Source organism: Bactrocera latifrons, unplaced genomic scaffold (assembly GCF_001853355.1).
Source record: "Bactrocera latifrons isolate USDA-ARS-PBARC rearing strain unplaced genomic scaffold, ASM185335v1 scaffold_3, whole genome shotgun sequence".
NCBI lineage: Eukaryota > Metazoa > Arthropoda > Insecta > Diptera > Tephritidae > Bactrocera > Bactrocera latifrons.
Window position 1 is genome coordinate 4,425,608 of NW_017536629.1, and position 26,947 is coordinate 4,452,554.

The window sequence follows — 26,947 nt, forward strand, 5'->3', positions numbered from 1 at the left end:
GGGTCCAGTCTTCTGCCTAGGTAGTTTACTGCTTTTTGTGTCCTAAGAATATTCGTAGTCGTTTGCATACTTATTTCAAGGGGTATGTGCTTATTTATTAGCCGTAGTAGCTCTGTTGTGTAGTAGCCATGTTTGCGTCCATAACATGACCACATTAAGCTTTATTCGCGCTTCTTTTGTGTCCCGTGTTATAATTACTGCTGCAATATCATCCGAGTCCAAGTTCAATTAAGTACGATTCGTCTGGCATTTCGTGTTTTAGTATATGGTACATGTCTGGGCCTAGAATGTTTCCTTGTGCTGTTTCTGACGTGATCGCTATCTGTTGTGATCCCTATCTACCCTCACCACAGCTTTGAGCTAGTCGGAGATTTTAAAGCGTTTTACAAGAGCATGGATTATATCCACCTATCTAGCGCAGTTGAATGCAGTTTGCGCTTCTAAAGTCGCCAGCCACAATATTCTTTTGAATTTATGCTACCTACTCTGTACGGTTTCTACACCTTTAATGACGTATTTTATAGCTTCTAGAGTTGATTTGAYGGGTCTAAAGCCGTGTTGTCTAGTGGAGAAATATCCAGCTTCGTTGATAGCCGCTTCAAGTCTCTCTTTAAGTAGCCTTTCATAGAGATTTCCAGCTGTGTGAAGCATGCATAGTAGACGGTATGCTATTGGCAAGTTGGATTTCTATTACTGATTAGCACCAGCCATTACTTTTTCCATGATTCAGGGAATATGCCGGCTTCGATGCAGAGGCGTTGTAAATATTTATTGGTACTGCCAGTCCCTCTGCAGCGATTATTTGTAGCCCTTTTTTCGTGTGTGGGAAAGAGTGTGTTTACGTTGTGATACATTTTGGCAGCGGTTAAGTCAACTTGCTTTGTTCGAGCAACAAGTTTCTTCATTACTATTTTATACCCAAGTTCTTGAGGTTTTTTGTTAATATCCTCGTGTAGTTACTCCCATTTATTCTTTTTGCTATCAGCGATGTCGTGCTTCAGCTGCTTTATATTGCTCGACTACTCGCGATGTGGCTGCCCAAAGGCGAAGGCATGTGCGCCTATGTTGGCCGATATTTTCAGTTCACCAGTAAACTGCTGGTTTATGTTTATGTGGGAAGCCCTGTGCATTGATTTTTGATCAAATTTCCTTGCAATGTTGGAGGAGCTGCTAGTTGTGTTCTGGTTGTCTATAGCTGAGTATTTAGGTTCGAAATGTTCCACTTTCGCTCTTTTTGCTGTGCTGGTTAGTGTTTGTTTCGGTGTCTATCGTCGATTCTAGGACTCCATTTCTCGTGCGTGCTGATGATAGGTTAATATCTGGCTGTCATGCAACTGATCTATCGAAGTAAGCTAAAGACTTTTTATACCATTTTACGCTATAAAAAATACACCTGTGAAGGGTATTAATATTTTTTCTTGATTAGTTACTTAACCATTATTTTTTTTGAGAGACATGACGCCACAAAAAATTCGAAATTCGAATATACATAACCCGAAAATTCAAAATTCGCGATACTTTTTGAACACACCTCGTACATACATATATTCAACTAAGCCTGTAAACATCTCCATGTGTCTATTGCATTATTACTAAGCAAATAATTTGCTTAATTTTTCYATAAACAAATTTAAGTAATCTGGCGCATTTTTCCTGTATTTCTCATTCGTTATTGACACAGCGCGATAACATATTTACGAAACTGCAAATTGTTATAAACAATATCAAAACGTAACGCGTCAAGCATACGAAGCAATGAAATCCTCAAAAGCGCGCCGTGTGTACAAATTGAAATTAAAATATATTGCTTATTTAAACAATTTTCACCAACTATGATTATGTAAATTTACTAAGTGGATTCTTATACAGAAATTATAAGCGTTTTTAAATAACARCACTGGTTTCGAAACGCACTGTAAAGCTTTTTTCAATGGTATTAATGAGTTCAAAACTTGAACAAGCTTGGTTTATCATAAAATAATATAAATATTTGGTAGTCGRAAAAGTCTTTTCGCATTTTGTCAATAGAGTCGTATATATCAAGTGCTACCAATCGCATTGTGTCATACCATATAGTGTTGGAAAGGTGAAGTTTTAAGCTCCATTTAACCCAAAAAAAAATTTTATTTCGGAGAAGTTGGAAAAAAGTTGCAGCTATTCAAAAATGAGTGGAAATAATGAAGATAATGAAGTAATTCGCTATATTTTGACATTTTTGTTTAAAAAAAGGAAGACTGTCACGCAAGTTTTAAACAACTTTGGAAAAGATAAATATTCACGCAAAATCACAATTTTGATTTACCCTGCCTTAGAAAAAATATTTATTCATCTACCGYCCTATGTATATATAGTACCTACATAGGTACTCATTTGCCACACTGTCTCTACATATTTATGTAACCATTACAATGGAAATGTGCTAATTGTTTGACAAAACGAGTGACAGATCAAGCGCATGCATGATCTGTCAATTTTAAAACAACTGCATACCCCACTCTTAATAATACTCCTACAAATGTATGTATGTATATGCAGCTATACAATAACAAACAACAACAATGGCACACATACATATGTATGTATAATACTATTGTTGCTTAATTGGCTGAAGAGACACATACTTTACATAAATAGCTAGTATAAACAGCTAGACGAGGCAAAGTTACTAATAAATGAACAGTTAATATGTCACAAATAATGCAAATACTCCAAGGAAAAAAAACTTATTCAAATATGCATATTCAAACTATTTTTTAATGTACATAATATATGTATATATGTATGTGCATATGTGTATGAATGGAAAATTGTATGGTTGTACACCGCGTATGCGCGACATTTATCACTTGTCAACTAATGAAAATCACGCATACGCCGTGTGCACCAAGCAAATATTTACTTACACAAATTATTAACTGGAAAAACATATTTAAACGGCTGGTACAGTGATGTGCCAGGCTTGTGTATAAAAAAGATGTAGAATATGGGATTATTGAACTGGAGACGCAAATTAGTAGTAAAATTGTTAAGAAAATCTTAATTTATAATTTTTTAAAATAAATACCCACCTGAAAATTTACAAAGCAGTTTAATCCAAAAATTTACTTTAAATATTCTTAAAAATTAAAAAAAAAATACATTTTGAAAACCCATTTCTTTTTTTTTTTTAATTTTTAAAATGAATACAAGCTTAAAAATTAAAAAAAAATTTAATCACAAAAATTTGTTTAATAATCTCCAACATTCCTAATACCGGGTTAAAAAATAAAAAAAGTTTAAACCCAAGCTTATTATTTAAAATTGAAAATAAAAAAATTAATTCAGAATTTACATTTTTTCACGTTTTCGTACCTCGAGTTATGCCATTTTGATTATCTTTTGCAAAGGAAAGCTTATTTTTAATAAAATGTCAACATAGTTTCGCAATTTTAGTGTTATTCATATTTAACTACTTTTAATTATAGTATTTCAGTTAAAAAATCGCTTTGCTGCTACGACTTTTCATTTAAAAACTAATTTTTTGTGTGTCACGTGATTTTTTAAATTAAAAAATTTCTTTTCAGTTTTTAATCCAAAATGTATTTACTATTAAATTTTATTTATTAAGTCCATTATGATATTGTTATCCATATTATGATAACAACATTTTTAAAATTAAAAAATTGCAACCTTGTTTTCAAACTCGTCTCAATTAAATCATTAAAATAATGTGAATTTTATTTGAATGTGATTATCGTAATAATTAAGTTTACTTTAAATTAATTTTAGCTAAGTAAAATGGATTGGAAAACTCTTTCAAGCAGTGAAAAGAGCCCTAAAATGGAACGCTGGAAGCCAACTTCAATATTGGAACCAGAACCCCCACCGCCCATACCGCCGCGCACATTTATGCGTCAATCGAGTTTCACGAAAATTGGAAATATGCTTAATACGGCCATAAATATGAATGGTACWAAAAAAATACAGAGTAAGTTGAAAGAAAATGTATTCGAGTAAGAAATAAAACGCAGGTAAAATGTGAAACAGCAAATTTACGTAAAATAATTCGGTTAAATTCAAAAATTAAATTATATGCAACACCCTGTGGATACACTAATTTCTGTTGACTGCAAGCTTTTCAGTATCTCCTTCTAAATAGTTCAACTTTAGGCTCGCAAAAGAAAATAATTTCCCTCAAAGCAACCATTATTTGGTTTTAATATCTAGCGCAATAAATGTTTTATCTTTAAAAACATATATACAATAATTGCAGATAAATTTCTAATTTCGCTTTTCTTGTCGCCACGACTGTTTATTATCGATTATTGACCAAAGAAAATAAAACAAAACAAACATAGCTAAACAGTGTTGCAACAGTTTTCTTCACCACAGTTTTTGGCAGACTTTTCTGCACCCGACATTTCTTTAAATATGCGTACAAGCATAATATATATTAATAATGTATACCTGAAATTGTTACCACATAATTATATTGAAATTTAATAAAACGCGCCAATGTAAGATATTTTATAATATTATAAAGTTATTAAATTGATATTGGCAACTCTGAATTGTTGCCATTCTAAATTCGTAATTTGTTTTAAGCAGTCGCGAAGTTCTGTGCGGTGTTTCTCCACAATTTTTTCGGCATTTCGTTGTCAATTTAAAGTGTTTAAAAGGTGTGCACGTTTATTAAAATGGTCATAARTTAAAAATTATTTAAATTCTGTGGTGTCGCATTACCAAGCATTGAACGAAAAGTGCAAGGAAAACACTAGATAAATTTGCAAGTCGCCGTGAAGGTACGACAAATGCAACAACAATCATAATTGTGATTTAGTGCGAACTTCGTTGAATTGGCTCGCAGCGACAGCAGCTGCCGTTGCGGCCGTAAATTGCGAAGCAACGAGAATCATTTTGACTAGCAAACGACAGGCAAACTCGTAAACGAACGAAGCAAATAAAATAAATGAATAAAAATTATCGCAAAAGCAATGGAGTAAAATGTTGATACGATTTGCAAGATTAGAAACACAAGACGAATGTAGTATTAACGAGAAATAAATCAAAGTTGTTGGAATTTCAGTTGTATTAACTTATTCACTCCAAATTTGCCATATGAATGTGAAACGATAATCGTGCGAAGTGAAGTTATTTAYACATGTGTCAGTGCAATTAAAATATAGTTTAATATACCTATCTTTAAAAGTGTAATATGGATGTTATGTGTTAAGTGAATATCGAGCTATTGTAGAAATTTCAAGTTCTAGCATAGAATTTATTCGAAAAATAAAATATGTAAAACAAGTCACGCGGTGCGTGCGTAAAAAATAGGCACTAGTTTCATGCAAAACTTTTCTTTTGTAAAAATATGTAATTTTAAACCGGTATAAATGCATTATCCCACGACAGATATATATATATATTAAAGGTCATGCGTTGTATTTAATAAATGCAGGTAGACGACTTGAAGAATTATAGACCACTTTCAGTAAGGGTCATTGAAGACAAATAATTACTACAAATAAAGCATTAAATAATTACTACAGAAAAAGCAAAATAAAACGAAAATTGCACTTTCTACTGTCATTCGGAATGTGTTTGGGAATTTCCACCCGCTATTGCACGTTTTCGTTAGCATAAAGCATAGCAAACACCGAATAGTAAYATGGCGCGTTACACTTCTTTTCTGCTTTTGCACCTTTTATATGTTTATTCTATCATATACGTTTTTATACGATTTTTTTCTAGCACCACAACCACCGGTCGCTGTAGTTTTCGACAACGCCGCCGCCTGTGGCTGCATGCATTTGTTTTACCTCACAACAAAACACACAGAAAGTGAACGAACGAGTGTAAAGAAAAAGTGTGCAAATTCGTTGTTCGTCGGCTAATTTTTTTTTTYMWKGKTTTTTTTTTTCTACTATAGTGTGCGAATTGAATATGCGTAAAGAGAATATATGATAGAATACGTGAAAAATCAAGTCAAAGCACTTTTCTTTAAATAAATTTAATGTATAGGCAAGTAGAAAAAAGACATAAGTTAAAAATATAAACGAGAAGACAAAAGTGCTATAATATTAATAAGTGAAATTGTGCAGAGTTATTGTTGTTTTCAATATTTTTTATTGAACACTTTGTCACCAAGTCGTCCTGATATATTCGAGAACTAAAACAGAAAGATTAAATTGTCACCACTGTCGCCATAAGTAGCTGCTTCATCCAGCACATTGTTAAGTTGTYATGGCCGGTAAGTTCCCCCTTTAGTATACATACATGTATGTATGTATGTTTGAAGACTAGATTCGTAATGTATTTTATATGTTTTACTTTGKATGTTTTATTAAATAAACATTAGCGCAAGTTTTGAAAAACACTTGTAAAGTTGATTTTTTCATAATTCATYGACCAATTAAAATTACAGGATATTTAATAAGTTTGAAATCACAGCAGATAGACTGCAGTCTTTTAAATGTTTATAGCTGATAAAAAAAAATGCCCAGAAAATAGCATTTGAAACAACMAGGAGTGCATGACCTACCCGTTATTGTTAGGAGCACTGTATATAAATACGATACTATTGTTGCTATGCCTGCCAGAAGCAGACGCAATAACATTTTTTTTTTTACTTCCACTTGCATGAGTGATTCCTTGACCTGGAACGGCCGAGTAAATACTAATATTTTCTCCTGTTCGGGTTGCGTACGATATGGTTGTAAGAACATAAATTGCTTTTGACGTATTAATGCATTTGCATTATTGATATCGACAGATATTTCGTACACAAAAATAATCAGTATATGTATTTGCGTGCCAAAACATTTGAAATGTCTTACTAGTTCAACTAGACAGAGTTTGTTGTGACCGTTTATAAAAATTTATTAYACAATAATTCGACATACAASTCACTGGAAATTAGTCCTTACCACMAACGATACTACCATATYGCTTGTTACCAATCAACAKAYATTATTTGCGATATGCATGACCTTACCACAAATCAAACCCCAAAACTAAAAATAGAAAKTTGTTTATTATCTATCATGCGTACGTCTTTGATGAGCCCATTATGAAATCATGCCACAACTGAGCAACAATTCTCTGACTGGATGCAAATACTTATTGTAGTTTTCCGCTTGCTATATTCTATTTATCCAAAAAGTATATTCAAATGTAAATTTTCTGAATTTCCAAATGTTTGTTGTTCTACTTTCTTTCATGACGTAATTATTGCATATTTTCAAATCAATAAGAATTTAAACAATGACGTCGATTTGCAATTTTTTATTTTTATTTGCCGGCAAACGATACCATACACACATGAATTGAAAGCAGACGCATTCATCTRCAACCATTTTTTGTTTATATGTAAACACATGCACATGTTTGTTGAATGAGGTCAGGAAGTGTTTAGTTAGTAACAAAAGTAATCAGAGACTTGTAAAAAGACAAATTCAAAAATTACATAATGTATATGCGAAAAATATATGTATGTATTCAWGTTGGCAGAAAAAACGTTGACTTCGTTTGCACGGAATCGTCAGCCAAAAAGTTTTTACACAATAWCTTCATTTTTATCGGTCAGTTTGTATGATAACTATATGCTATATTAGTCCGATGTGAACAATTTGTTCGGAGATTGTCCGGATTTTAATACTTTCTAAATTTCGTGAAGATATGATAATGGCCTTGACATGCTGCCAAATATAGAGTTTCTCGGAAAGGAAAAAACTTGTGCGAAATTTCAGATCGATATTTCAAGAACTGAGGAACTCGATATCGATAGTTTAAGGTTACTACCTTTACGTAGTTTATAAAACATGTTCATAAGATTATTGACTAAATGGTTTCACAAAAATAACTACATGTATGAGACTCGTCATAATGGGACACCTATCGTAGCAGTGTTTTTGTTCGGCTTTGGGAGCTCTCCACATATAGGGTGTGCTTGTAATCTATATAATCTTAGAGTCAGAAGCTGCAATATAGAACTACATATCTACAGAACTAATAAATATTATATATATAGGTTCGGATTTGTATAAAACTAATAAAGTAAACGTGTTCAAGAAATGTGTCCCGCTTAAGACATAAGGGGGACTGCACTGCATATAACTACCAAATATTTCATTTAATTTTATTATTATTTATTCGCCCTTAAAACACGATATCAACAAACGTCTTGCTGGTGACATCAAAAATGGTGAGAGGAATCATGAACTGATATTATTATTTTTATCATTATCGCTGTTTTTTAATAATTGTTGTGAACATATACACTTAAAAATCAATTAAAATCTCAATGTGGATAAGTTAGTTCAAGCAAAAGTAGATGATGACGCATTTGCGGCCTGAGGCAGCCATCGATAATGGAATTAAATTATTATTAGTAGGTACATACTATAAAYGTATGTACAAAGTCATATTGCCTTCTACACTGTAATAATGCCATTTACGTTCGCTCTAAAGGGTGTTCTTATGGATGCTAAGCTTACAATTATAAGAAGGTACGTCTGTATATATGCAAACTATTTTTTCGGTTTTTGAGATACCGATTTGAAATTTTGCACACGTTCTTTCCCCCTAAAGCTGTTCATTTGTCAAAAACGCAGAAGCACTATACAAATCTAAAAATCAAAAAAATGTTTATTTGACAAGTTATTTTGTTTACGGAACTGGGCATGCATTATTGCCTAATACAACGGTGGAGATTAATTTTAAATATAATTTTTTTTTTTTTGTGTAGGTACAACCGAAGTTAAATTTTTTTTAAAATAAAATTCAATAAAATGCTATACATTTTTACTATGTAAATGCAAAAAACGTAATTTGCTAATTCGGAAATTAACTAAAAAGTCTGCTTTTACAACAAAATTACTGAAACCCCCTGTACTTGATGCAGTGCGAATATGCGTTGATCAAATTAGTTTGTATATTTTTTTATTTATCATTTAGTGGCTAACATTATACTATAATATTCGTGTGAGTATATTTGTATGTGTATGTCCAATATTCGTAGGTAAACAGCGATAACTGAAATATTAAGTTGAAATGATGCCGCTGACAAGTTGAGTCTCCAACTTTTATGAAGCGACATTTAAAAGTTTAGGAAATTAGAACCAAATAATAAAGTTTAGAGCAGCTGTGGCAAGTAATATTGGCCGAAAAATTTGCATCAAATAATAAAATATGCCGAATTGTATATTTAGCAAATAGTTGATATTTTTCATTTTAACTAATTTTGTTTTTTTATATTTTTTTAATTTTACTATTCAGGTAATGGAGAAGCTTCCTGGTGCTTCTCACAAATAAAAGGCGCCTTAGACGATGACGTCACCGATGCTGATATTATATCCTGTGTGGAATTCAATCATGATGGTGAATTGCTGGCAACAGGTGATAAAGGCGGACGTGTCGTCATCTTTCAGGTATGGCAAACATTTCACAAAATACTAGATATAAATTCATATTTCAAATTTTAATATCTATTCACAAAACAATTGGTTTTGGAACAGCGCGATCCAATGTCGAAAACAGCAATACCACGTCGCGGTGAATATAATGTTTACTCAACCTTTCAATCGCATGAACCCGAGTTCGATTACCTAAAGTCATTGGAAATAGAGGAGAAAATCAATAAGATACGATGGCTGCGAAGAAAGAATCCTGCGCACTTTTTATTATCAACCAACGATAAGACGGTTAAGTTATGGAAGGTCAGTGAACGGGATAAGTCGTTTGAGGGCTATAATACAAAGGAGGAGAGCGGTCTGGCGAAGGATCCGCAAAATATAACTGGCTTAAAAGTTCCTTCAGTTAAGCAAATTCCACTTATGGTGGAAGCGTCACCACGCCGCAACTACGCCAATGCACACACCTATCACATCAATTCAATTAGCGTTAATTCTGACCAAGAGACTTATCTGTCCGCCGATGATTTACGAATCAATCTGTGGCATCTTGAAGTGACCGATCAAAGTTTCAATATAGTCGATATTAAGCCAGCTAACATGGAAGAGCTAACGGAGGTCATAACCGCTGCCGAATTCCATCCAACCGAATGCAATGTATTCGTGTACTCAAGCTCGAAGGGCACAATACGTCTATGTGATATGCGTTCAGCTGCGCTGTGCGACCGACATAGCAAACAGTTCGAGGAGCCGGAGAATCCAACGAATCGCAGCTTCTTTAGTGAAATAATTAGCTCTATAAGCGATGTAAAACTAAGCAATTCGGGTCGTTATATGATCTCTAGGGACTATTTAAGTATTAAAGTATGGGATTTACACATGGAAACGAAACCAATTGAAACTTATCCGGTTAGTTTTTTTTTTTTTTCTTTAATAATTCATTGTATATAAATGACTAAATAAATATTTTCTTTTACAACAGGTTCACGAATACTTACGCATTAAACTCTGTTCGCTGTATGAGAATGACTGTATTTTCGACAAATTCGAATGTTGTTGGAATGGCAAGGACACTTCCATAATGACGGGCAGCTATAACAATTTCTTCAGAGTGTTTGATCGCAATTCGAAAAAGGATGTCACATTGGAGGCGTCACGCGACATTATCAAACCAAAAACGGTGCTTAAACCGCGTAAAGTTTGCACCGGTGGCAAGCGAAAAAAAGATGAGATTAGTGTCGATTGTCTCGACTTCAATAAGAAGATATTGCATACAGCTTGGCATCCGCAAGAGAATATAATTGCTGTGGCGGCCACAAACAATCTGTTTATATTTCAGGATAAGTTTTAGCTAAAACTCTCTCATCTACTTCAGTTCTACTTCATCACCACCACCACCATTATGACGTCGTTAAGAATAATTATTATGCTTAATTCTAAATTTTATACTTATCGCTGCTGCAAATGCTATCACTCACTACTACTACTAGTTGCTATCAGTACTGTGTAATCAGAGCAAACAAACAAAAAAACAAATATTACGATCAACTTTTGATCGTAATATTAAGCGAAATACGAGGACGGACATGCAATCTAGACGAATGCGTCGGCGTAGGCGTTGTCTCAACTCATAGCATCATACATATATATATATATATACATATAGTTAGATATAACTCACTATTAGCGCTAATAATTAACGAAACAAAATCTTGATTGGCAGTTGATTATTGATACATCTATAATACGGTGTGTGTGTATGTACAAGCCTCAGCCGAAACAACAAAACACGTAAAGTTTTTAGTTTTAAGTTTTGCACTCAAACGCGGCTTGCAAGCAACGTGGAGAAAAAAGTGTGTGAGAAGTAGAATTAAAGCGCGGGAAAGTAAGAAAACAGCTGGCTGCGCCAGTAAAACCAAACCATATAAATCGTCTACTATTGCGCACAAAAAAAAAAAAAAAGAATAAGAAGAAAAAACAAGAAAACAATAAACGCCTTAAACAAAAACTTTGTACAGTACTCTGATTACATTTCTGTTAAATTCCTTAAAACAATGTTGCCTCGGCTATAGACTTTCAGCTACTTTTCGAAGAGAGTGTGTTTTTTATACCATATTTATGCGAAATCAGTAAGAATAACAACTATTTATGCAGTAATATGTTTGCCTAATTTGTAATAAAAACAGAAATTGTTAATAATAACTCTTTTTTTCTTTTCGTTAATACGAACATATAAAATAAGTTGGAAATTCACATTAAAAAATAGAAACAAAACAAAAAAAAAATATATCAATAATTGTAGTTTGATCTTAGTAAACTATAACTTTTAAATGAAAAAATGGGGGATTTCAAAGCTAATAACGGCATATTTAACATTATTACAACATTACCATGCTTCGAAGAGCAAAAACTAAAATTACATATTTAAAAAATAATAAAAAGACAAATATTGCTTTAATATTGAAGGCATTATTTATAAGCGCATATGCAGTGATGTTCAAGTACATAGCTGAGGTTGTTCTTGAAGGATACTCAGCTGAAATCTTGTGCTATTGGCTAATTAGAAATGACAACAAACACAAACAATATATATTTTAACATTTACAATTTTTCTTTTATGTGCGCTCTACTTGTCATTTAATTTTGAAAAAAATAAATAAATTTAGCGCCTAATATTTTTTTGAAAAAAAAAAAATCATACCATTCAGGGCCTAATATTATTTTAATACAATATAATATTCGTAAATAAGTCTTCAATATTCTTATATTCTTATAAATATATATAAAATGTCTGGTAGTATCGCCCATACTGCTGGAGTAAAGTTAGTCTAGTCTTAGTAACCTTCAATTTTTGTGCTATCCGTTAACGAAAGCCACGGAACTCGACGAGCAATATTGTTTGTCATACGTGAAAAACTAACAATTTTATTCAAATAAAATATGGTGTAAGCGTATACAGTGTAAAAGCATTTGACTAAAAAATCAGTTTCTCATTCATTTTCATACTTATTATAAACGAATACTTTTTTATGTCAATACAAAATGAGTAAAATCGGTTTCAGTATTTACAGTATATTCGTACATAGATTTGTAAGAATCTGATAATTTCTAAAACTGGCCAGATCTAACGATTTCATATTATTCCCCATAACGCAATGCAGAAATTATATATTTTTTCACAATTAATGTGTTTTTATTTATAAAAAGCGGTTACGCTGTTTGTAAAAATTCGGCTCTTATTATTTTGCTATGTAAAAGTAAGTGTTGTGACGTCTATTTTAAACTTTTGAGTTTTCTGCCGCCAGTTTGTATTTCTGTGAACATTTTCATTCCACAAAAATTTGCCAAAGCAAAGCAAAAGGAAGGAAAGTTAGTGAAATATTCTTCTTTAACATAATTTTGTTTTCATTTGAATAATAAATACAAAAATAATTGGTATTACTCACTTTTTTTTTGTTGATCGCCAGCGCAAAGCAGTGAGCATAGTGTTGAAACAATAATTTTTCTTTTAATATTCTACGTTTAATGATCATAACGACGAGCTTGAATAGCCAGAACTAAATTTAAAGACAACAAAAAATGAGTTAGACATTTAAAAGCCTACGTAAAAAAAATTAAAAAAAAACGAATAGAAATTACAAACATTATATGCATCATTTCATTAAATTCAAACTTTACTCAGATCAATTTTCGAGGTCATTGCGTGTTCACGCAATTAATTATGACAAAAGCGTTTTTAAATATTAAATAATGATCATTATGTCCATGCGCTTAAGTAATTAAATACTTATTAAAAACAAAAAATAAAATTAATTTAAAAGAAACGAAAGCATGTAATTAAAAATGAACAAACAACATTGTTTGATGCAAATAAAACTAAATATAACACAAACATAAATGCAAAAGCAAGTTGCAATAGTCACAATAAGCTAACAAATTATTGATAACTTGTGAAAAAATAAACATAGAAATAAACGAAATGGCATTATATGTCATTATTAGTAGCGTAAGTCGTATGAAAGTGAATATTTGTGGTTAACATTATATTTGAAACATTTAAGTTACATGTTTGTAATATTAAATTAATTACTTTACTAGGTATATATGTACATGCATATTTAAATAGCGTAGAATTCGTCAAGCTGTATAAATGGGAAATCAACTTTTATAGCGTTTAAATTAACTGTTTCGATTTATTTTCCACAGCAACACAAACTCATGAAATATGAAACGAATGGAAAGTGAAATAGCAACGAAAGCCATTGGTAAAAGCTGTTAAAATTTCAAAAATTGTTTATTCAAATATATGTATGTGTCGAGATTTATTTTACGATTGCCCGAAAAGAATTTCTTTAAGTCTTTTTTGCGCACTGCTACATCTAGTTTGRATAGTTGTTGTGCGCTTAATGTGGAATCACTGAGAATTGTTAACTATGTGCTGTTAACATAATTTTTCTGAAATTAAATGATATGTTTTTCTATTTCTTTAATTTTTTTTTGTTTGATGGAAATGGGGTGAGACCCTCGAATATATCAGTAAAATCCGGGTATATATTCCGGGCTGTTGTGGTAATGGCTGGTATTTATATGCAGAAAATACCAAATCCAGCGTTAAGCTATCTATGGAAATAATATACTACTTAAGTATCACAACAGCAACAGAAAATATTTTTTCCATTGAATTTCATTTATAAGAGGTATTTCGATTTTCTAGGGAGTTTAGGAAAAATTTTTTATTCTAAACATTGTTCTTAAGTGCAACAACAACACTTCTAAATATTGGCTAATATTTATTTGTAAAATAATAAATGTGTTGACAGAAAACTTAACCATTTTATTACCATTTTCGAAGAATATGTATTTCAATTAAAATGCATAAATAACTGTTAGTTGATTCGAAAGTTGTTAATTCACATTTTTTCATAGTGTGCCGAACTGCTCTTCCACAAAACTGGAAATAGCAAAATTTGTGTAATCACACGTTGGCAAAGGTGTAGAATTTGTTTGTATGTATTTTTGTATTAATCAAAAAATTCTTTGGTTATTGCTGATAATTTGTCTCATTATTAATAAGTTCGAATTCAAATTTTTGAGAATTGAAAATTGTCTTTGTTTTTTTTTTTTTTATATACTCTGCAACTAGCATTTAAACTTGTGCTACTTAATTGTAATTTATAAAATATATTATTTAAATTGTTCATGTTTTGAATATTCAGTATAGCAGCAGCAGTAATGCTAATTATGCATGTGCATCAAAACCGTATATACAAGATATTTAGCTATATATAATATGTTTATGTATTATTCTAAATATTAAATTATCGTGTTATGATGTATACATTATTGTATGTATATATGAAAAAAGGAAATATATGGTATAATTAGAAACATATATATATTATATATAATTTACTCAAAAATGCAGTGCTTCTCAATTTATAAGGTATGTGTATGTATGTATGTAAGTAAAACGTTACCGAAAGAATGCAGTTCAGTTATCAGTTTATATAAAATATATAAAAAAAACATAAAAAAGAAAAATAAAATAAAAACTATAATAGAATAATTAATTGACAACTAATGCATCTGCACACATCAAGAAGCATAATAAAATTAAGCAAGACTTGTTAGATAAGTCGTAAGGCCATGAACAAGAAACATTGAAAATATTTTTGCAGCACTAAAACATTTAATCGCGCTAAAAAACAGAGCCAGCATTATTAATAATTAAGTATTTAGAAAACAACAAACAATAAAGAAAATTGCAAACAAAATTTATATTATAATTCATAAAATGTTATGATGCTGAAAATCACAATAAAGTGCGAATGTTATTAACATTAATACGATTGTCAGTTAATGCCTGGTGGTGAAATAATATATATGGGGTTGTCTAGAAAAATCACTTTACCAGTTTAAATGTCAAGGTCAACTAAAAAGTACTCATTGACTGTTACGATAAATTCAATTGCTAAATAATCTTTGGGTGTTTAAAACAACAACAGGCTGCGAGACAGCTATCTTCATTTAACAATTCACACAAAGCATAAAAAGGTATAACCAGATCTTTATATTGGTTTTAAGCGATCTGTTTGTATGGCATCTACACGCTATAGTAATCCAAACTGAACAATTTCTCCGGTGATTGTACCGTTGGCTTGAACAAATTTTCAGCAGATATCTTGTCATATAAAAAAGAACATACGAAAAATTTCAGATTGATATCTCAAATTTGAGAGAAGAATGAGCAAATATATAGATAGACTGACCGACGGATACGCCTAAATCTACACAGGTCATCATGCTAATGTGACCGGCGTTTCCCCTTATGAGTGTCACAAACTTTGTGGCAAACTTTATAGCCTGTTTAGGGTATAACAACATAAGATAGGAATGAAATAATTAAAGGGAAATATTATATTTGAGTTATTAGTTATAATTTGTCATATTGATGTACCTACCTGTGTTCTAAGTAAATATTGCAAATTGACTGCTAACCAATTCCACATCATCAAAATTATTTTCTCTTGAATATAGCCGCCATTTACTTCTTCATTCAATACAAGTATTTTTATTTATCACAGGCAATGCACTTTTATATTCTTTTAAAATTTGCAAATGTTGTACATATTTTTACTTATTTTACATTTGAATAAACGCAATAAGCTTTTCAGAGTGCAATTTTAAAAATAAAAATTCCAACTAATAGCGATTTGCACTGTAACTACTCGTTACTACTTAGCTTCCTTTCACAGGATAACTTTTCAGAACGACATATTTTTTTTTAATTTACAGAGCATTATTTTTAAACTACTATCCGCACTAAATATTAAAATTTTTATACAGATCGAAAATATTTAAAACCCATTTGTTTAAAAAATATAACAAAATAAATTAGTAATTAGCATCTGTACAGCTTAGTGAAAGATAGAATTGAAAAGAAAACGAGAAACGGAAATAGGGTTGTAGGTGAACAAGAAAATATTTATGTTTAGAGTGTAATAAAAATGGTTAAATCTCATTCGGTTTAAAGTTAACTTCAACTGCTTAGTTTTTACATCGAAAAATTTATTGAAGATTGAGTAATTATTATAAATAATATTAACTTACTGTATATTATTTAAATGCGACACTGCATCGTTAATCGACATTCTTTTCATTAGTTTCCGCTATTTTCAACTAGTTAGTCGCCAATTTAAAAGTGTTAATTAAAAAATTTAGGAAATTTTGTTCTTACAGTTAAAACATTGATAAATTATAAGAAAAAAATCATTGCATGTATAATTTACTCCACTGAATTTCATATTCGCTATAAATATTATTAATTAAGCGTTCAATTTGTGAGTAAATACAAACTAGGTAGAAAGTAATGGCGGCCTGCCAAAAGCAGTTGAAACTAATGAGGAATAGTTGGTGTAGAATTAAAATTAACGCTTTAGAAATTCAGAAAAATTGTCTATTCATGTTTTAGATCGCACTGTGTAACATTTTCGTTACTTTCCGCCATCGCCAACGAGTTAGAACATCTGTTAAAAAGCGCCAGCAATAAAATTTAATTAATTATGGTGTAAAATAACATCGTATTCGTAAATTAAAAGTGTAACTCTGAAAATGAAGTGTTTACAAAATTAGTGAGTAATAGTGTCATTGTCACATTGTGAAGTGTGCAAATACATAAATGAGTGTGAATTGTGAATACAATCGTTATAATCATTTACAATCCTTTGGTGGAATATATTTTCTGGTAAGTTTCTTTTATTTTATTTATTTATTTTTTTTTTTGACATTTTTGATTTTCGTCATAAATCATACAATTTCCTACTCTTTATTATCAAAGTGAAAAATACATATACATCTTTTTATATATCAATAGTTCATTTATTTATGTACATAGAAATGCGCTAAACTACAATACATTGTGACTTTTACAATAAGACCCTGCGAAATTGTTGAAGTATTTATAACAGACTTAATCTGACTATCGGATCGGTGCATATATCTTTATGTGCATATATAAAACATGCATTTATAACAAGTACGAGTTGCTGTCTTTTTGCATAATGAGTGAAATTATTAAATATATTGAAATCAGTCAGCTATTTAATGTGAAAAGACATTTAATTTTTATGTTGCACTCGTTTAAAAACTGCTCTTTTCGGAGAGTTTTACATGAAGCGCAGGAGCATATGTGTGCCTTTTTCTTCTATTTCAATCATTGATCACGTATTAATTTAATGAGAATTTGCACATACAATAATAACAGTCCCAAATGGCAGGGAAATGTAACGACATTTTGTAGTGCCCCATTTCGTATATTTGTAAAACTGTCAATAATATGAATTTTCCAACCCATGTTGGCATGTGTGAAACTATTATAATATACAGTATCGGGCCATGTAATATTCGGCGTGATTTCCAAAATAGCGGGCTCCTCATTGGGGCAAATACTAATCAGTGAACGATTGAATTTCTTGAAACTGGGGAAATAATCATCCAAACGACGATCATAACTGAGCGGATATTTGGAGAGGCATAATGGACCGGCCGCAGTGGGTTTGGGGCGACCGCGGCGTGTGAATTCAACACCAGCAAGTACACGGATTTCACTTTGCTTTGCATCACTAAGACGATCGAAGCCACCATGAGGTTCATCAGTTATAACCATTGGATGATAATGTTCTGGCGAATGTGGATTATTGCCACCGCGTACCTGTTAAATATTAGAATTGTTGACTCGTATATATTCTTCACTTTAAAATAATTTATTTCAAAACTGAAAATACCTTGAAGGCGTATGTAAGACCACGCTTCAAATACAGTTCAGGCGTCATATATCCGTTAATGTACCAAGCCAGACCGCTAGACACGTGTCCGGTAATACCTTGGTAGCCACGCAGACCGCCCGAGGGTCCAAGATATGCATTAAAAGTGCGCAGGGTACTGAACGTGTACAAAGAAAATACCATAGATTTTTTTTTACAATATACACAGTTACAATGTAGTACTCACGGATCATGTAAGCGCACACGTTCCCATATCTGTATGGGTGTCTCGGGTGCCTTTGTAAAACTAAAACAATCGTTTATAGGCTCAGTTGTATTGAAATCGATGAGTATATCACTTTTGGGATATACAAAATGAAATGCGGGTTCCGAATTTGAATCCAATTCCCCTAAGGCCCACACCACATAATTGCTTTTGTCTAGACGTATTTCTTTATCGCCCGGATCCGCTAATAATAAATTATAAATTTAAAATTTTGTAAGTTTAAACACATCATGCCATAATTGAAGAGTACTCACATGATATCAGAGTCCGCCGAAAAGTAATTGTATTTATACCGTCTTTACGGCTATAAGTATTAAGCTGAAAACTGTCCAAACCGCCGACAACATCATCGCGACAAACACCCTTATTTTGACCCAACACTTGCACGCACTAAAATGTCAAATTAATGAATATAATTTTTGTATTATTGTCACATTACTCTATTACCGGCGCCAAAGATGTAATATTGTAGTCTACGGAGTAGCCACGTATATCGTCGATATACGCGACAACCACATCGGCGCCAATCATTTGACTTGACGTATCTGAACCGGATATACCAAATGACATGTAATCATTCTTTTCCACCTGACCGGATAGCTGTAATGTTATTTGTGGGCCAAATACCTCCCAGGAGACTTGCAAATTCTTATGCAATTGCCGACAATTTGGCAGCGAGAACTCATAGGGCGTTATTTTCACTAACGATGGTGGTACATTTAGATTGTCGGCTATTAAAATATGTCCGTAATTCTCATTATCAGATAAATCGTATATGCTTATCCAATCGATGTCAAAAATCGTCTTATCACCGGGTAACTCTAGCGTAATAGTCTCTTTCTCATATTTCCGTATCGGATCCAAGCTACAAAAAATATGGAAAAGTGTTTAATCTATTATGTAATATCACTACAAATACTCACTATCCCATTTCGTCGGGTATCTTGCTGCCACGACTAGACGGTTGTGCACCCACACCGGTCCAAAAGAACGTACGCTTACCCAGTCCATCATAAGTGAAATCTTTAATGCGTATCGTCTTAGAGTCGAGCATCTCGAGAGCACTGCTGCTGACATTGTGACTGCGGCGAGAGAAAGTACCGCCCGCTTGTGCACGTGGCGGTTCGAATTCTTCCGGTATATAAACATCTCCGAAGTTATTCTGATTGTTCAGATCGTAGACGGCTAACCATTTGATTTCGGTTATTTTCTTTCGATCGGGCAGTGATAGCGTGAAATCCTTGTTGTGATAACGATCTAGTATGTTAGTTCTGCAAATATTTAAAAAATTAAATTGAAACAGTGTTTAGGCTTATTGGTCAATTTAATACATACTTGCCATATTCATCTGGCACAATGAAACCCTGTGGACCGGGACGATTGGATGCGCCAGCCCAAAAGAATGTATCAGCGCCATTGCCATCGTAATTGAAACCGATTATGAGAAAGGTGTACTCATTAACGGCATACACATCGCCTGATACCTGGAAAGTTTAATGTGAATAATTTTAATCAAAAATGTACAGTTATGTGAAGCGTCTTTTGTTCATTTCACTCACCTGATGATGATATGAATTAATTTTGCCTAAATATTTTCCACGATATGGACCATCCTCTTCATCTTCAATGGCCACTGAAAATTTAATAATTTCTATATATAATGCACATATATTTTTAATGCTTATGTATTTTCATGTAATAAAAAAAATAATTTCATTGATTTGTCGACAACATTTTTTAAATTCAAAATAATACTCAAACCATCGCTCTGGATACCATTCGCCTCCAAACTTCTTCCAATTCAAAATTACAATTAAAGACTAGGAACCCACCACAGGGATATCCAAACAAATATTTCGGCATCAGAATATATTTATTTTTGCTGCGCAATATTTCCGTATTCAAAATTATTCGGTATGAAAGGTAAAAAATAGTAGCGAAATAAATCTTTTAAAAGTCGTAGTTTACCGAGTGACCGAATAGTATTTCGGCAAACACCAGTTTTAGGAGCACACTTAGTGTAACAGCCTTAAAAGTTTAAAAGTTTACAAAATGGCGGCTTTTAAAAGATATGAATTTTACCCAAAATTTTAGTCCTCCTTAAATTCAAAAACCCATGTGGAGGCCACTATATAGAGAATAAATTAAATAGTGATCGGATTAGAGCGTACTGTGTAAAAGTGTCGCTTCAGACCTTAAAAAACAACAGCTGACCAGATATTCATCATCCGCCAAATCTTTGAAAAGACCCGTGAAAAGATGATCGACACGCGCCAGTTCTTCGTCGATTTCAAAGCTGCTTTCGACAGCACGAAAAGGAGCTGTCTTTATGCCGTGATGTCTGACTTTGGTATCCCCGCAAAACTAATACGGCTGTGTAAACTGACGTTGAGCAACACCAAAAGCTCCGTCAGGATCGGGAAGAACCTCGAAAAATGACTGGCGTTCTTGTAATATAAACTCGGCTATTAAATATATAAGAATAATCAAAATGTAAGTTTATGAAAAACGTGATTAAAAATCAACTTTAGAAAGCTGTTACTCAAAAACTATTTGAGAAATCGATGTAAAATTTAATTTTGTTATTTTCAAAGGCAGAACCTACAAGAATATGAAAAAACACATATTTTTCTTTTTCAAATTTCATCCAAGTGTGCTTCAATTRAAAGTTTTGCTTTAAAAAATAGATTATCAAATTTTCTTTAAAATTTTGGTATTGAAATTGAAATTTAACGCATTTCAATAATATTTAATTACAACATTTTGGTTTAAAAATTAAATTTTTAACTCCAAGATTGGAAATAAGTTCGAAACTTCCATTTTCAAGCCCAAATTAATTTTGAAAATCGGCATCAAAGGTTGGTATTTTAATTTTGAAACTCAAAACCAGCATTTATAATTTCAATTTTTAAACTAAAAATCAGTATTGAAAATTGATAAAATGCAAATAATTTACATATTAAACAAGTATATAAGTTTGGCGCCCAGTGCTCTAGAGCTCTAACATAACTCAAACTGGCTGAAACCAAGGACATGTTGGCAAAAAATGTGAAATTTTGATTTTTTTAATCCGATATTTGGGATTACAATTACTTTTTTCCATTCCGATATTTAGATTAAAATTTTTAAAAATTATTTTAATTAAAATATACCATACTACTATTATACGCAACGCTTTTTGAGGTTAGTGAATTATTAAAATATTGATATATCATTAAAAATTGACGCCTATTACGAACTAAAATCATACACCCGATATTTTTAGCACAGACTGTACAAAGGTGAGGAAACAAGCAAGCTGAGCGGCTTTTGTTAAAGTTACAAACAAACACACACAACTACGCCAAATATACCATTCTTTGGCATGACTCATAGTTGTATTTTTTTTTTTTTTTTTTAAATAAATGTAATTTTTTCCGTATATTTGTTGGTCTCAGTTAAATTTCGGTGAAGTGCTTATACCAAATTACGAAGTCAGCGCTGCCAATACTCAAGTAAATGCCTTTGAAATGAAAAGAGTTAAGACACAAACTTGCAAAGTGCTCACGGAAATGCATAATCAAAGCGCTTATTTACTTCTACCTTTTTTTTAASCATGTATTTTTCAGCATGCTTATATACATATACAAACCGCGTGTTTTCCCCTTTGTTTGTAAAAATCTTATTGATTAATGCCACTTATTTACAATATTTTCCCAGTAGTTGCCAAGCGTTTTATTTTTTTTATTTTTTTGTTATTGTTCACAAATCTGCGCGAATCTATCTAAAACTATATGCATTTAAGAGTGTATATATGTCTGTATGCAATATGTGCATTCGCACATGTCTGTCGAACAACTTATTCGTTCCACGCCACCAGTTTCACAGGTTTTGCTTTGAAAGTGAATTGGAATTTCGGTATTGTTACAGTTACCACACTTTCTTAGCAGCTTAGACACTAACTCTAGCGAAAATGAAATAAACACGGCCAAATGAAGCCTAAATTCACAGCAATYCACACACACACSCACACATATTGGCACGCTCACATACACACACACATGCACACGCCTCGCTGTTGTAATATTTTTTACGACTTTTCCTTTTGTTTTTGTATACTTACGGCTGCAGTGCAGCAAACACGCTGCCAGTAGTAGGACTGTCAGCCAAATTTTCTCATTTAAGCGGAAATTTCCGTGGGGATTTTTCGCTTTGTCACTGCAAATTTGATGACTGCGTGGCCGCACCGCTTTGCAGTCGTCACAATTTCCGCTTTTGCGCGCTGCCAATGAACACATATCAACGCCGTAGCAAAACGCTCACTGAATTTCGTTTAAATAGGTGCTTAAATTTTTGAAATTGTTGCGTTTTACTTGCAAAACCAAATAAAATAAAATTAATTAAAATTGTTAACCACACATATTTTGAAGCTATGATTCACTTTCCCATAGACACGCATCGGCACATATATAGATACTACATATGSATGAACGTTTAACGTAGCAAACGCAACGTAATAAATCGTATGATCGACGCTAACACCAACACTCACACATTGCCGTTGTCCACACGAACTGTAAACCGCCCAACAGCGCCCAAAATATAATGTAGCAATGTCAGCGACGCATGCGCGCTGCTTGGCACTGTATACGGCGTGTAACTGTGTGCGTTCGTTTGTATATGCGTACGCAGTGTTACAGTTAAAAACGAAATGCTGTCTGTGTATGTAGGTTTCACCACTGTTTTCCGTGTATTAGCGGCAATGCTTTTGACTCACAACCTCGTCAATGTTTCCGCAGCRACTGATTGTCCAATATTTGGGCTTTTTCACTTCAACCTGTTGAGTGCAAGAAGTCGCTGAGCGTAGGTTTGGTGAGAGCTTTCATAACATAATAAAAGTATAACGTTTAACAAACGTACTGCAGTTTACTCAACGAATCCATAAATGCGTGCGCTGAACAACTAAGCGACGCGCTCAATTACAAATAAAAAGTTGATAAAATGATTTTGGCGTATGTGTGTAGTTATTATTGTAATTATACTTTGAACAGGGCATATTAAGTTTGCCACAGCATTTGTAAGAAGTTCCCAGTGGTGGGTTTACAGATTTGTCGCCTGCAGTCTTTTCAATTTTTGCCTCCTTTATTGACCACCGAAATTCGATACATTTGATTACAAGGTATTTTGCAATTGTCCATATAGAGGCGTTAGGTGTTTAGTATAATGTCTGTAGCACTCTATATTTGTATTTTTGTTTTGTGTCTCTTAAAATTTGCCGTCGTAGACTACATTGGCTCAGCTTGCAGATTAATCCGCCGCTGTAAGTCCCTCAGTGTTTGAAATATCGTTCGTAACCGTTGAAGGCGGACCACTACAGCATATACATAGCTGTCATACAACCTAATGCAAGAAAAACAAGTCCTTGTATGGAAAAGTTTTTTATTTGACAAGATATTTTCACGTAATTCGGCATAGATTATTGCCCAAGGCAAGGGATTGTTCCCGAAGGTAATGATTGAAGGCATAAGATTTTTAATAATTTTTTCTTGACATGGACTAGTCCTGTGATCATTTTCTGAATTACTTTATTGTAATAAAAATAATTTTTAAGATTTTTGTTAAGGATTTAAATTTTAAAATCTTTTTTGTTTTCGTTATTGGATATTCCGCACCGCCGCAGCCTTGTTTCAAAGGTCTTCCAGGAAATTTGTTACAGGATCACGGCAAACAGAAATTTTTGAAATGATTAGTCGACTATTAAAGCACGTTAAATTTTGAATATATATATTATTTTTATTAATTTAATAAATAAAATGAGTCTTCCAAAAAATGTTGTCGAAAATTTCGTTTTTTCTGCTTCGAAGTGTATATAATCTCATAGCAAATCCATGAGTTTTTGTGTATCAGATGATACAAACATGAGAAATCGTGTCCGCCAGTGAAAAAACGCATCTCATTCACCCGCCATTTCTCCGAGAGATGTCATAAAAAAATTCCGAAAAAATTGTATTTTTACATTTCACGTAATAACTCATGATATGTGAGAAAATTTTATTATAGAATAAAAATTTCCTTGAAAAAAAATGTCAAAAATACAGGCCAGATTACCCTACTGATCTCTTAAGGATCACCTACAAGCAGAATACACTGCAGATAAAACAAGCAAAATCCTAAACCTTACTCCTGCTCATTTCTATACTCACATAGATGGCAGGAACAAAATAAATTATCATTTGGACGTGATGTGCTTACCTGTAAGAATAAAACAAAAAATATTATCTAAACGGATATAGATTTAAGCTACATATAAAAAATGAATTTCTTTCACGTAAGCAAACTAATTGCGTAGGCTTTACAAACTTCTACCGTATTTTAAAAATCCATGAAATTTATTTCACAAGGTATCTTTAAATCGAAAGTGGCTAATAAATTCAAAATATTTTAAGATTTCTACAAAAATATATGTTTCAATTTATTATTTAACAGTGGCTGTAAGTCCAAGGTGTTTTGAAAAGCTGCTTACAGATTTAAAAGCTGCAAGCTTTTTGGCATAAATTTTGATTTTCTGATTTTTTTCTGAGTACAGAATAGGGAATTTTAGAAAACCTTCATAAAAATATGTAAAATTAAAACATACTAGAGTATTTGAAAGATTTACTCTTTTCCATTACAAATGCTCAAAACTGTTGCCTACTACTGTTGTAGCCAGCAATGGAAGATTCCATATATTTCCTTTTTTAATTACATATTTTAGAATTTTTGCTGCTAAGCAGCTTAGTGCAAAGCCTATCACTATTACAAGCGAGTTATATAAGCTACACACGTATATACATATATATAACTACATTCATACATATATGCATGCCACCAGCCAACACATCTGCCACATTTCAATGGAACTTTAATCCAATCAACAATGTAAACACTWGCTGTGGCTTATGAAAAAAAGATCAAGCAGTCAATTGGCAAATATTCAATTAATTGACAACCAATTATTACTTCGTCCATGTCAGTTAAATCGGAGAAATTGAAAAAGTTCAAGGAAGTTCGTTAAGACATTCTTAGAGCGAAGTAAATAGAGCACAAAATCGAAAACCATAGAAAATCATTAAAGGCTTCGTTGTTCGTCCAACAATTTTGTTTAAATCGGTCCACTACAGCATATACATACATAGCTGTCATACAAACTGATCTATCAAAATCAAGTCTTTGTATAGACAATTTTTTTATTTGTTTATATTTTTAATGTGACGTAACTATAACTGTTAGACATATGCTGTCGCTATATTTTTTAGATAATTATTTGTTCTGCACAGTAGTTGTACATTACTTTATTGTAGAATCCATAGTATTAACAGAACATCCTATGTAAGGAATTTTTTAGGTAATTTTTTCACGCCTTGCATTACCTTTTTCCCTTTAGTAAGGATACTCAATTTTTTTGAAAATATGGTATAGCCTATATTTATCGAAGATAAAAMATATTTTCACAACCGAGAAAGAAATTTTCAAATTCGTCAGGTATTTTCGGAGCATATTCAAAATTATCAAATTTTTTATTTTATAATATTATACTGATTTTCGGTCCGACCAGACATTGCAGCCGATTGGAAGTTGCACACCGACAAACACCGCCTTTCTTGTGAACAGCTACCTAACCAAGRCCGGCATCTCAATACTTCCGCAGCCGTCCTACAGCCCAGATGTGGCCCCTCGTACTTATTTTTGTTTTCTTACCTGAAAAGGTCGATAAAAGGCAAGCATTTTGAGATGACAAACGGGATCCAATCTGCATCTCAAGGCTAATCCGGAGTATGCCTTCTGTGGCGCCGTCAATGCTTGGAAATATCGCTGGCAGCGCTGTATCGACGCAGAAGGAGCCTATTTTAAAAGTTTTTAAAGAATTGTAAAGATTGGTTTAATAATTTTTCTTTTAATCGACTCTCTTCTATTACTTACCTGACAATAAATATTGCCTTCCTTCGTGCAGCAAATGGTTATCTACTGTTCAGTGCACAAGATTTTGGTTGTTGTAGTAGCGGCAGAAAACATTCTTCAGGTAATTAAGAGGAATGCTGCTGAATTGACAATCCTTGCACGGATAAAAAAAATCCGACTCCGTTTCGTTTACTTATACCCGACTGTCGTGGGAACGGTCTTTTTTGGTCTTCCCTTTAAAATTAGTATACCATTAACTGTTACAGTTACAAAGTGCTACCAGCAACATACAAAACCAATTATTTGGTTGGCAAAAGAGATAAGTAATTTTGTGAGAAAATAAACATTGAAAAATACAAAAATATTATGCAATTTTTAAGCCTCCTTGGCGCTAATAAACTGCTACACTTACAAATGCCAAAATAACTTCATACAATCAATTTTGTTCATCAATATTTATATTTATTTATAGTTTATAAATGTATATGTATGTATGCATGTATTTAGTATATATATTAAAAGATATATCATGCTGTACGTATGTATGTATTCTCATTAATAGTATGGTATATTAAAAGATACTGTATATATGC

General features: G+C 32.4%; 2 protein-coding genes across 14 annotated transcripts in view; one reads left to right on the top strand and one right to left on the bottom strand.

Annotated features, from left to right (window-relative positions):
• LOC108970478 (protein phosphatase PP2A 55 kDa regulatory subunit) overlaps positions 1-11,591 on the top strand; it is a 23,106-nt gene extending 11,515 nt beyond the window's left edge. For 3 of the 10 annotated variants that reach the window (XM_018935886.1, XM_018935888.1, XM_018935889.1), the window contains exons 3-6: positions 3,769-3,967; positions 9,256-9,407; positions 9,495-10,298; positions 10,372-11,591. In XM_018935886.1, coding sequence (XP_018791431.1) covers positions 3,778-3,967; positions 9,256-9,407; positions 9,495-10,298; positions 10,372-10,740 — 1,515 coding nt within the window. In that variant the 5' untranslated portion in view covers positions 3,769-3,777 and the 3' untranslated portion in view covers positions 10,741-11,591. The other 7 variants (XM_018935890.1, XM_018935891.1, XM_018935894.1 and 4 more) reach the window with 7 other exon arrangements.
• A 5,651-nt stretch (positions 11,592-17,242) lies between these two features.
• On the bottom strand, positions 17,243-23,206 carry LOC108970507 (protein Skeletor, isoforms B/C). 4 transcript variants are annotated; one of them, XM_018935947.1, is made up of 10 exons: positions 22,969-23,206; positions 22,540-22,788; positions 19,997-20,070; positions 19,773-19,921; positions 19,361-19,708; positions 18,885-19,302; positions 18,692-18,827; positions 18,399-18,621; positions 18,173-18,329; positions 17,243-18,099 (listed from the first exon to the last, which is right to left on the bottom strand). In XM_018935947.1, the coding sequence occupies exons 2-10, from the start codon at positions 22,712-22,714 to the stop codon at positions 17,602-17,604; spliced, it is 2,178 nt and encodes a 725-aa protein (XP_018791492.1). In that variant the 5' UTR covers positions 22,715-22,788; positions 22,969-23,206; the 3' UTR covers positions 17,243-17,601. The 4 variants fall into 4 exon arrangements, with proteins under 4 accessions (XP_018791492.1, XP_018791494.1, XP_018791491.1 ...); XM_018935949.1 differs by lacking the exon at positions 22,540-22,788; XM_018935946.1 differs by having other exon boundaries at positions 22,540-23,206.
• Positions 23,207-26,947: the final 3,741 nt, after the last annotated feature.

What these genes read in the sequence shown, in the direction of transcription:
- LOC108970507 (XM_018935947.1), bottom strand. Translation starts at nt 22,714, where the DNA reads ATGTGTTCATTGGCAGCGCGCAAAAGCGGAAATTGTGACGACTGCAAA. An exon ending in TTAATTCATATCATCATCAG is followed by an intron (nt 19,922 to 19,996) that starts GTGAGTGAAATG and finishes TAAACTTTCCAG; the next exon opens with GTATCAGGCGATGTGTATGC. An exon ending in ATACCCGACGAAATGGGATA is followed by an intron (nt 19,303 to 19,360) that starts GTGAGTATTTGT and finishes TATTTTTTGTAG; the next exon opens with CTTGGATCCGATACGGAAAT.